Source organism: Mercenaria mercenaria, chromosome 18 (assembly GCF_021730395.1).
Source record: "Mercenaria mercenaria strain notata chromosome 18, MADL_Memer_1, whole genome shotgun sequence".
Taxonomy (NCBI): Eukaryota; Metazoa; Mollusca; class Bivalvia; order Venerida; family Veneridae; genus Mercenaria; species Mercenaria mercenaria.
In genome coordinates, this window is record NC_069378.1 from 13,426,971 (window position 1) to 13,439,532 (window position 12,562).

The 12,562-nt window shown below is 33.8% G+C and overlaps 1 protein-coding gene across 1 annotated transcript; it reads right to left on the bottom strand.

Moving 5' to 3' along the window:
• Positions 1 to 2,814: 2,814 nt before the first annotated feature.
• On the bottom strand, positions 2,815 to 12,533 carry LOC123538556 (fibropellin-3-like). The gene is made up of 9 exons (XM_053530593.1): positions 11,450 to 12,533; positions 10,392 to 10,505; positions 9,477 to 9,521; positions 7,728 to 7,862; positions 7,374 to 7,490; positions 5,594 to 5,707; positions 4,839 to 5,014; positions 3,738 to 3,866; positions 2,815 to 3,130 (listed from the first exon to the last, which is right to left on the bottom strand). Exons 1-9 carry the CDS (start codon positions 11,517 to 11,519, stop codon positions 3,038 to 3,040), a joined length of 993 nt encoding a protein of 330 aa, XP_053386568.1. The 5' UTR covers positions 11,520 to 12,533; the 3' UTR covers positions 2,815 to 3,037.
• Between the last annotated feature and the right edge of the window lie 29 nt (positions 12,534 to 12,562).

Below are 12,562 nucleotides of genomic sequence, written 5' to 3' on the forward strand. Positions count from 1 at the left end.
GTGTCACTCTATTGAAATGGTCGACGGGTTATATTACCTGGGGCTTTGAGCCTTATTTGTGGGCTTATTTTGTGATACTATTTTGGAGCTAAATTTGCAATAGAAGGTTTTAGTCCGCTTCTTTCAACTTTTATTTTCTTAACCAGTATGTATTTTCGAACTTCATTTAAAGCAGAATACTTTCTGGCAAGCAATGTACCAAAAGGCCTCTCGAAACTGTTTGTTTCTTCCAAGATGTCCACCAACGCTTTAACTAAGACATTGGGACGAGTGTGAGCTCTCTACATAAACGCAAAGCCAGAATCCCAGATAGCAGACATGCGTTGGCCCAACGTTGGGCCAACGGCAGACTCTTCGTTGGCCCAACGAAGATTTCTGACGTTGGCCCAACGCCATTTTGCTAATTGGCGCAACGTTGGCCCAACGGTTGGTACACCGTTGGCCCAACGACTGGTATCCTACACTCATCGTTGGCCCTCCATTGGGCCAACAACTGATATCCTACACTCATCGTTGGCCCTCCATTGGGCCAACAGCATTTTTTCGTCTATCATGGTTGGTCCAACGTTGGCCCAACGCCATTTTGCTAATTGGCGCAACGTTGGCCCAACGGTTGGTACACCTTTGGCCCAACGACTGGTATCCTACACTCATCGTTGGCCCTCCATTGGACCAACAACTGATATCCTACACTCATCGTTGGCCCTCCATCAGATGCCAACGCTATCCCAACGATTACGAAATTGAAAAAAGACTAAAACTAGCATTGTTTAATACATGTTTTATTTTCAGATAGTTGTGATTTTGATAACATTTAACAAAAAGAAATCTAACATTTATTTAAAGTTTGTTTGCAATTTTCCTGAAGAACTATAACAGAATATTTCATCACTACAACATGTAAAATATTGATTCCAGTCTTTTATAAATCTAAATATTTTTCTTAATTCAGCCACTAATTAAATCCTACTAAAGTGAATTACTGTCTGTATATTAACTCATTATATATACAAGTTCTGTTTGTTTGTTTTCTTTTCTCACTGAAGTTGCAGTTTTTTATATTTTTATTTTTTCCTGTGCACCACAGTGCTAGGCACTCCATTATTACTCCCTTGGACAGCACCCTGTAAAAAACAAAAATCATAATATTGATTAAACCATCTACGTCAAATTGATAACAATAACTAAATAAATGCACATAAACCTCTGAACATGAAATTAATTTTTGTCTGTATTTAACCGAGAAAATTATGTTAGAATTAACAAGAAAATGAATTTTTTTATTTATAGAAATTTAATACTCAACACAAGTGCCATCCGCCTGCTTTAGATTAACATATGTTCAAGTCATATGGATATAACATGCATACAGGATATAAAAAGAAATTCTGTATAAGATTCCACAACTTTATCAAAAATATTTAAAAAATAAAACACTTCTACTTACAGTTAATAGCTGGAAGACCGGGTTTTTATTAAATCTAGACCTATCACATGTATAATAGTTTCCTTTACTTCACATGTCTATAAAGCTAGAAATCTGGCCTAGAGAGTAAAATTAACCACATTTTCTGGGATTTCTTACATAACTCGGGTTACCGAGAGTTCATGTTCTGGAATATTCAACAGATTTATTGTAAACATTTTATGATTGTATAAAATTAGATATTTGTTATAGAGTTAGTAAGGGTTTTTTTTCAATACTTTTTTCACAATTTTTTCAAGGTAGTAGATTTGAAATAGTTCAAAATATCATTACGACTGCAGATAAGTTTTAAGTTTAATTAGCCCAAATTTAACTGATTACGAATTGGTGCAGAAAAGTGTTTAATAATTAATTAAATATTGCATGTTACATCTACACAGCCTGTGTATACCTGTGGGGGCTTGTGATAAAACAGTGACCCGTAAAATATATACATGTATTATTACTTCTAATGGACGAACGTTGGGCCAACGTAGGGCCAACGATGTTTTCTCTGTATAAGTCTTTCCCTGAAAATCAATATCGGGCCAATGCAGAGATATCTGTGACTGAAATTTAAAGTTGGTTCAACGTTGGCCCAACAGCTGTATTTACAATACTTATTAATCATTGTTGGGCCAACAGTGGCCCAACAACGATTATCCTTTGACGGTTTTCCGTCGTTGGCCCAATGACTTCATGTTTACAGGGATGTACGATAGTGAAATACAATGTTATGATTGCGGATCGCTGATATACTCCTAACTTACTGCATTATCCCATCTATATTACTACAGTCCATTTGTAGTTAAAGTGGCTGGAGAAACGTATTATAAATTCCAAATTTCCAAACGGAAACTAAACATCATGAATTGTTACTGTGATAAAATTAAAAGTGAACAAGAGTGTGAACGATAAAGTGAAAAGTGTGAAATAGGAAGTATGAACTGTGACAATATACTCACTTCGGAATCCATGATTTCTTAAATTACAAACTATTTTCTTATAGCTGATTTTGAACGAGAAAAAGGTTGAGATTTACAGTATAAATATAACCATATGAACACATGGTATATTTGGACAGGTCCCATATAATAAGTAAAATGTAAATATCGATGCTTACAGTAATGTAAAGATGTTTACAGTAATGTAAAGCATTTTAAGGAAAAAACACACGGAAGAAGATTAAATGTAATACTCCACTTTTTTGTTTTTAAAGTTACTCACTTCTACCACAAAAAAGGCAACACAAATGTCAGTTTTATAATCATACACTTGGATAGGCAAATTAGCATATATATACATATATAGTCATATAATGACTATCACAGAAATTTCAATTCGAATAAAACATCGTTAGCTCGTTTCATTCCACTGGCTAAATGAAAAAGTAAATATAAATCTATTTCTATTACAATATCATCTGAATAGCACTTTCAATTACTTTGCAAAATTTATTATTACTAAAAAACCGTCAATATCGTTTCAAGTTTCAAAACAATAAGACAGGTATATCAACTTACAATACACAAATATTAACTAATTTATTTCAGTGGCTAATACATCACAATTTTAATACATAACAAAATAATTCTCAGGATTGTTTCCATCTGTACCGTTTATCTGGATCAGTTCTGGGACTGTGTTGCATTTCTGGAGAATCATCTGTAAATTATAATTATGTTATTGATTGTTCAACTCTCGGAACAATTTATCTTTGTCAAGGAATTTATTGTTATCAACTTCAGAAGAAAGAAGAGAAGCGTGCAATAAAATTGATAAATGTAATTTTAAGGTAGAGTTGGTTTGTCTTTGCTCATAGGAGGATATTAAGTAACATCCCTAATCCCTATCACTAGCGTATGCGGAAGTCTAGCAGACTCACTGGCAACAACGAACAAAGATAAGGAGAATTTTACTTCCTCTTAAATGCACAAAGAGGCTAAAAATATGATAGTCGTTGAAAGCACAGACCTATGTAAGAATATTTTATTATTCTCCCAGATGGCAGCCACTCAGAAGCATTTAAGCTTGGAAGTAGTAACTAAATGGATATTTGTTAGCTTTAAGGGTATACATGGCAACCAGTGATCAGTCTGAAACTTTGAGGGGATTTATTTTTCCAATTGAACAGTTAAAACGGACAGAAAATTGTCTTATTTACTATTAATCTGTAGAGCTGTTTTCAAGAACTGAGGTGTTGAATTTACTAATAAGTCCTTACGTCTGACCAGTAATTTCTTTTGCTGAATGTGTATACAGAAATACAAACCTTAAATCCAGAAGCATTGTTGAGACAGGATGTAAACACACCAGCTGTATCTTGCAGCAACTTTCCATTCACAACAGCCGCTACAGGCGTATAGGATGGAATAGTATTATCTTTGCAATGTTGTATAACCTAAAATTAGAGTACACTGATAACAGTCTAAGAATATGAATGGTGGTCTGAGCACAAACAAAAAAACTGAACTTTATTCAAATGCAGCTCTTAGTTTTGTAAAGTAGATACAAAAATCAAATAATCTTAAGTCTCACTAAGATTAAATTATTTATTCATAAAAATAAGTAATTTTCGACACCAAATAGCATACCCACAGCTTCAAAAAGACTTAAAACAGTTATTCCTTCAATGTAGTTTAACACAATATCACACTGACATTTGTATGTCACTATACACCGAATGAATATTGTTTTTGCATACATCTTTATTATTCAGGCGCGACCTACTGAGGAAGAATACCAAAGGAACTCGGAAAAGTAACGAAAAGCAATGTTAACAATGAACAACTGAGCTCGGTATTTTATATTAGGACTTGGACGATTACTCGGTTAATCGGATCCGATTCGATTTCTAGGTGAAACCGGTTTTAATTTTGCAAAACTGCTAATCGTTATCAAACGACGAATATCACGAACTGTACTTTATCTTTATACATTTCTTCGACTAGCAAATAGACATTATATTTCCGCTAAAACAGATTGAACATAGTCAATAGTCTAGGATTTGCCTGTCGTGATATGTGTAAAATAAAATACACAGATATAATTATGACTTATTAATTATCACATTGTTTGCAAAGGATAAAGTTCGTAAGTTCCTAATGTAATCAGCTACTGGAAGTACCTTGATACCGTCGTCAGGAAAGAAAACAGCATTTCCAATATGGCGGCCGATTAACCGGTTCGGTTCGATTTCATACTAAAGTTTAACCGGTTTCAAAATTTTGAAATCGTCCTAGCCCTTTTTTATATCATCTATTTGCCCTTTAATATAGACTTATTGATTAAATGTTTAAGAAGTTATTGCCAATATACTTTATTGTCCGATTTATAAATCTATTGTCCAAAGATACTTTAAATTGAATATTACTTGCACTCCTTTGTGCCACCTGTTTGATCGCCCTATATTGCAACACTGCATTAACAACGCTTCATTAGTAGCTTTGTTTGATGTTCCAGGACAAGTATCTGTATTGTTGCTCTCAACTGGCTGAGCTTTCACAACAGTTTCAAGGAAGCATGTGTGACTGCATACAGGCAATGTACCTTTAACAAAGGAAAAGTTCCTGATATCATTTCAAAATATCAATCTTACGTCGCTTCTTAAAATTCGTTTTGTTCAGAAAATATACGATTTGGACCGAATTTGAAAGTATATAAAGACTGATAATTTCTATGGAAATTCCGATCTGAATATGCGTGCAGAGTCCAGAAAATGGTCAAGTCAGCAGAGGTTATATTCAATCATGTGTTGTCTCTGTTTGATGAAATGATGTATCAGACGGAAAACCTTGCTTAAAGTTTAAGGTATATTTAATTTTGCTTGAAAATACATACAGAGCATCTTAGCATTATCCTTACCTACTGTCTAATCAGCAGTAAACATTCGTCTAATGGTTGAAAATATAAATGCTTTTTTTTCATTTTAAACTTCTCCTATCTTCCTATTCTATATATATATCTGATCAATGATAAATGGTTTTGTTACATTTTGATTCCAGTCGTTTATATGACTGAAAAATTGTTGAAAAAGACGTTAAACCCGAACACACACACGCATTTTGATTCCTAAACTGATGCTTATATAATTAATAACATGCATGTTAAACATTTGTATACTAGTACCAATATCACAAGTTTGTCCACCAAAACCATCAGCACAAACACAATGAAAGCCTCCTTGCTTGTTAAAACATGTTCCACCATTACTGCATGGACTAGTCACGCATTCATTTACATCTTATTCAATATGTAGAAGGAAAGCATACAATATATTTATTTACAAATATTTAAAAGCTAATTAAATTCCCTAACTAAATTTGTGAAAGATGTGTTAAAAATACATATTCTTGTAGATGATGACTTTTTACTTTAATTTGATACCATATATGAAGGGATTTATTTTTTGTTCTTTCAATCGAAAACTAAGTGCAGCTTATTATGTCCCATTTCGAAGAAGCGAGGGTATATTGCTTTACACTTGTCGGTCGCGTAGGTCAGTCCGTCCGTCGGTCCGTCGGTGGAGGCAACGATTTTCGCCCAATATCTTGAGAAGCACTTAAACCAGAACATTCAAACTTGCAGCATGTTTGGGCTAATAAAGTAAATGATCTCTATTGTTTTAGGATCAATAAGTCAAAGGGCAAGATCACAAGGGCCTGAAAATTGAAAACAGTTTCACCCAATAACTTGAGAACCACTTGACCAAGAACTCTCAAATTTGTTAACATGATAAGGCTTATAAAGTATATGACCCCTATTGTTTTAGGGCCATAAGGTCAAACGTCAGTGTCAAAAGGGGCTGAACCTTGAAAACGATTTCTGCTAAATTACTTGAGAACCGCTTGACCCAGAACCTTCAATCGTGATACCATGATTAGGCTAATGATGTAGATAGAAACTTCTGTTTTGGGGTCCTAAGGTTTAAGGCCAAGGTCACAGGAGCCTGAACATTTAAACGGTTTTTGTTCAATAATTTGAGAACCGCTTGGCCAAAAATCTTCAAATTTGACAGCATGATTGAACTTAAAAAATAAATGACCATTATTGTTTTTGGAGTCAGTAAAGCAAAGGCCTAGATCATAAAGGCCTGAACCTTGAAAATGGCTTCTGATCAATAGCTTAAGAACCACGTATTTAAGAACATGAACTTGGTAGCATGATTAGGCTTATAAAGTTAACGACCCCTAATGATTTTGGAATCAATAAGTCACAGGACACTGAACCTCGAAAACGGATGTTGCTTAATAACTTGAATACCACCTGACCCAAAACCTTCAGACTCGACAGCATGATTGGACTTATCAAGTAGATGGTCCCGTTTTGTTTTTGCGGTCAATAGATCAAACGACAAGGCCACAGGGACCTTGGCATTGAAAACGGTTTCCACTCAATAACCTGAGAGTCACTTGACCCAGTGTCTTCTAACTTCACAATATTGGGCTAAAGAAGTACATCAGCATTTTGTTTTTGTTGTAAGTAGGTCAAAGGTCACGGTCGTAATGATCATGGGGTCAACACAAGGTTACGTGTTTTACAACCAGCACTTGTTCAATAGGAAAAGCCACGTTCCGATAACTCGGGCTTCCCAAACCATAACACTGAACAAGGTATAGGGAAACGTGTACATGATTGATATAGACATAAAAATACAGTGACAAAATTAAACAAATAAACAAGGAGAACAAATTTTTCAGAAATGATTAAAGAATAAAGTGCATACATGATGTCATATCCAACATTATATTTCTTAAAAATAACGTTGTAGTCGCATATTAATTTGATTATGTCTGTTTTTCAAACATAATTCGTTTGATCTAATTTCTTAACTATTTATAATTCAATTCTGCTTGAAATGTTGGTAATAAGAAAGAAATCTATACCGTTACGAAATTATTTATGATACCTATTTCGCACTGAAGCCCTGTCCAGCCACTTGTGCATCCACATGAATAATGACCCTGAGTATTTGTGCAAACTGCTGCATTTCTACACGGGCTATTTGATACACATTCATCAATATCTATGCATTATGAGATAAGGAAAATTATCTGAATAGTTACTTTATTTATAATTTTGACAATAGTTTCACCAATTAAGTAATAATTCAAAGAAAGATTTTGTGAAATAATTTCAGCGAACGACATTTATCTCCGCCAATGAGCCCCTTCCTTACTAATTGTCAATGATTAGATAAACAATTTTTGCATTGTTCTGATAAAATGTTTCTTATTGAAGATACATGTAAACAATGCCCTACCTGTACCACAGTTTTGTCCAGTCCAACCGCTTGTACATTGACAGCTATACCCGTTTGTTTTACTAGTGCAGACAGCTCCATTCAAACAAGGGTAACTTGCACAAAAGTCTGTTGGCTGTATCACTTGCAGAACCCCTTAATATAAATAGAAAATTATTTTTGGAAAGAAAGCTAGGATGAGTCTTGCTCGGATCATGTTGTAAGACAAATGACAGAAATTAAAGCGACATTGTTCCATCACTTTTTGTTCATTTGGTCCTTTCGACGCAATTTAACACTAAAGGTGTCACGAATTGCGTTTACATGCCTAGGAATAAAGAAAATAAGACAATCATCACAGCTTGAATTAAGCGAGCTACATGATAACCCTAATTGTATTCAATTCATATTCTTATCTTAATGGTTAAATTTTGCTGTATTGCATCGTTTAAGATTTCCTGCTTCCACTCCCTACACACATAGGTGAAGCAAAACAAAACATAGGATTATTTCTTTGAACTTATTTCCAAATTTGGCCAGCTGTTTCTGATAACATTTGTTTTAAGTTTCCACAATATACATATATATATATATATTGGGTCTATGTATTATTTAAAAAGACCCAGTAAATAGCAAATAACGACCCAATAAGTGGAAAATGGCCCGGCAATAACGGAATGAATCTCATTGGAGACCCAATTACGTGTTAAAGTTAAGAATTACCACGCTTTGCCACGGCCGTTTTTACTTTATTTTTAACTTTATTTTCATATTCCTATTTTCATTAGATATCAACTGAACATCTGTGTAAGAAAATTACCAAAGGATCAACGCTGAGTAAAATTATTTGAAATAAAGACCAGTTGTTTAGAAAGAATTGTCAATCGAAGAAACTGGTTCAGGGACGGATCATCGGTGTGTGATCACAACAGTGCACAAGTTTTCTGGTAAGCTAGACTATAGAAACATTGTCTTATGTTTCTAGAGATATTATATTCAAAATGTATAGATTAATATTATAGAAGACTTGTCTCTAAGAAACATCGAAGGATTATGGCTAGAAGGTATTGCGTGCCTTCTCATTTAAAAGTAATCACAACCTCCTGGCTCTTACCCGTGGACATGTCTATAGAGACACTCATATTGAACGTATTATCTGAAGTCTATGTGGAAGAGTGAAATAACTTATGACAATGAATGCATAATTTAATATTATTATGTACTTGGATTTGGTCATTGGGTGAAAAGCGGCTTGTTCATCAGATCAATTCAAGTCTGATTGTTTTAAGGTATTTTTAACTGTGGCCTCATTTCTGGTCCCGTAAATATCTCTTCTTTTAGTCAGTTTTAAATCAAATTGATAGGTTTGCTGTCATGTTTGTTATACATTTTATATCATAATTCATCGCCCTTTTACAATTCGCTTTCACTTTTTATATATTACTTGGCTCAAAAATCTACTCGGATGTTAATTGTAAAATGCTTTGCGGATTTAAGATAAATAGTATTTTTATTGCGTCTCCTCTTATCACTACCTGCATTTAGGTAAGGTCTGTTTAAGAATATATCATGTACCATGCACCATTAGGGGGCATTTAATATGAAACAGTTATCTTTTAAATTACTTGATTTCTGCCTAACATCATTCAATTAAATCCATAAGCTGTTTTTTATGTCTTACAGTTCCTTTAAGGTAAGGTAAATTTAATCATATAAATGCAACTTTTAAAGGGAAAAATACTTTATTTGTATTTAACATAATTTCATTACCTGAACATTTAATAGAATCCCAGAAATCCTGGCAAATCGCTTTCTCTGAAAGTAAGTATAAATCTATGTGATACACATAATCTTCTTTTTTTTTATTTCGGTGATACTTAAACCTTATTTGTGAATAAAGTTTCGTATCTATCGTATTAGTTTACTTGATTCAAACCAAGTGTGTCTGTAGCCTGTCGAAGGCGAACCGTGACGTCATTTGTTCTTTGTACTATTGATGATGACAGTTATATCAGAATCTTAGACAATTATGTCAGTTTTAGCACATACCCTATCAGTACGTTAAATACGTTAACAGCAGTATTGTTTTTGACGTCAGCGCTAATATGAGGTTCGGAGTGACATTAGGCGGTGGAAACAGGATTAAATCTGATAAAATCATATTAACGGAACTGCACTGAAGAGGGGAAAAAAACATAATAAATATATTCTGAATATGGCAACACATAATTTATGTACTCTTCAAACATTTATTACTTCCATGATAAAAGTAATTGCAGTCTTTTATAAATCTCATAGAAATAAACTTTTTTCACTCATTTTCGATACACACTATAACCTTGTGCTGTTTGTACTAAGACTATCATTTTATCCTTGTTTTTGTGTAGGAAGAATGAAAAGGCTACCTAGCTATCGACATTTGGTACAAATACATTGCATTATATTTGTCAACCAAATAGAAATAAGCATTATTAAGCGGACGTATCTTAAATAAAAATAACCTTAAGTTAAAAACCAAATTCCTTCTGTCTAAAATTTGCTATAGGTAGTGAACATTACCCTTTAGTTAAGATATTCAAAGAAAGATGTATATGTATACATGACGAACTATATGAATTTCTAAAGCAACAGCACAAAGTTGACTAGTCTGAAAAGTTTGTTCTGACTAAGTAACAACGAACTTACCGCTAAGTTGATACACACCAGCGTTACATTCCTGATAACATTTACACAGTACACACTCGTGCCACTTTACTGTTGTCGGAATTAAATTTTCATACAGAAACCTCTTTGAGAAACCTGTAACACACAACATAGGTCTTTTCTATCAAATATATATCAAACATGCGTTTATATAAGATATCGAGATTACACTCATGAGTTTCATGTGCAGAAGTTTAGAAGTTTCACTTCACATCAACCAGTGCATATTGTGTAATCATCCGTTTATGATACGTGGAAGGGGAAGAAATGTTGTTTATATCAACCATCTCCTTCAATATACGAACGTATACAACATTGCTTATCGTACAATGTGTCAAGAATAAAAATGAGGAGATTTATCAAAATTATTAAGTTACCATTATAAAAATATATGTTATAGTGGAGTATATATTAGATATACAGAATTATAACAAGTTTGTCTCATTTAAAATGCATAAAGGATCAGATGGGTACTTTTATTAAGGCTACGTCCTTTTGCAATTATTATGCCAGACGTATAACCTCCCGCCGTGTTTTAAATAGTATTGAAACACGAGTTTGCTATAAATTATTTTGTTTCTAATATGTCTTTTATAATTGTAAAATTTGGATCAAATATGATAGAAATGTTTTGTTTTTTTTTTCGTGCACGCATGGCGTCAAATAGTTTTCTGTCATGCTCCTTTGTTTATACACGCCAGGGCTGGAAATGGGAATTCGTGTTGTGGAAGAGTTCCGTTTGAGCGAAAATGATAGCATATTATACAAAGCAAATAACCAACTCGGTATGTGTTCAAATTAATCAAGACTGTTGTGCAATGCGACATTTTGTTTTACATACGAGTATGCTAATGAGTAAAAAATTTGATCAATTTGATAGCGTAATGTCTAGATGCATACGTGGCGCTAAATATCAAGTCGACGTGACGTCAACATAATATCGTTGTGATGATTTAAGTTTTTCTAGTCATATTAGAATATAAATACCGTATAACATAAATTTAACAGAAATCAATCATATATTCGTAAATAAACCACACCCCTCGTATCTGCAATTTCTGCTCCTAACAAAACCACCACAAGAAAGGTAGAGATAACACTAAGCCCCATTGTGTTTATGCCTGTAAAATAAAGAACAGATAACTGATTAGTTACCGGTTCCAACAGTGCAAAATATCTTTCTTGTTGGGTGTAACGTCGCACCGACACAATTATGGGTCATATGGCATTACTTCATCATAGTCGGGTACCTTCAGGTTGGTAGAACCACCGACCTTCCGTAAGCCAGCTGGATCGCTTTCTAAAATAAAGAATTCAACACTCCGACTGAGGCTCGAACCCACATGAGGAGCTAATGATTTAAAGTTGAAACTAAGCAACATTAACCACTTGGCCACGGAAACCCCGTGCAAATTATTGCTGATGATACACTGACGGTCTGTACATGTTTTCTAGGGTTCTGGTTTTCTGTAGTTTAAGCAATCTCTGTGAGTGTATTCTATGATTTTGTATAAGTCCCTTTGTTTCCTTTTGAACTTTACATGGTTTTTTCAATGAATAATGTGGAAGATATTTAGAAAATATGTTATTCAGCAAAAACCTATCGAATATAAAATACAGTAATAAGCTTTCAACAATTAACAGTATAAATCATGTTTAAATATAATAAACATGGTTGAAATATATAAAATTGACTTACATATCAATCCTGTGTCGAACTGGGAAATTCTTATCTCAACAGAGGGTAAAGGGCTTAGACAAACATTCTCTAAATATAGCTCTATTCAATCGAAGAGTGAACTTGGCTAAATGGCTAACAAAATGCTCAGAGAAGTAAGTTCTGTAGTGGAATGTTATTATGATTTAAAGTTAGCTTTCCGATATGAATTTTATATCAACATATTTACAAAAGGGCCGCTACAAAGACCAAATAACACTCGTATAGAAATAGAAAATTCACGAGTACTGATGCTTTACACCTGACACATTTATGAGCGAGTAACAATAGCCACTAATGACTTAGTTACAAAGCAGATCCTGTCCATTTTCAAACTTCAGATGCAACACAAAACGACAACAAAAAATATAGCCTGAAGACAACTATATGTATCTTGAGCATTTTGTTATAAACGTGGAATGGGCAAATAGTTCTG

Excerpts from the sequence above, each read along its gene's own strand:
- LOC123538556 (XM_053530593.1), bottom strand. The coding sequence starts at position 11,519 with ATGGGGCTTAGTGTTATCTCTACCTTTCTTGTGGTGGTTTTGTTAGGA. Across the intron at positions 7,863-9,476 it reads GGATTCTATTAAATGTTCAG|GGGTTCTGCAAGTGATACAG; the intron begins GTAATGAAATTA and ends ATTTATATTAAG. Across the intron at positions 5,015-5,593 it reads TGGACAAACTTGTGATATTG|GTACATTGCCTGTATGCAGT; the intron begins GTACTAGTATAC and ends CCTTTGTTAAAG.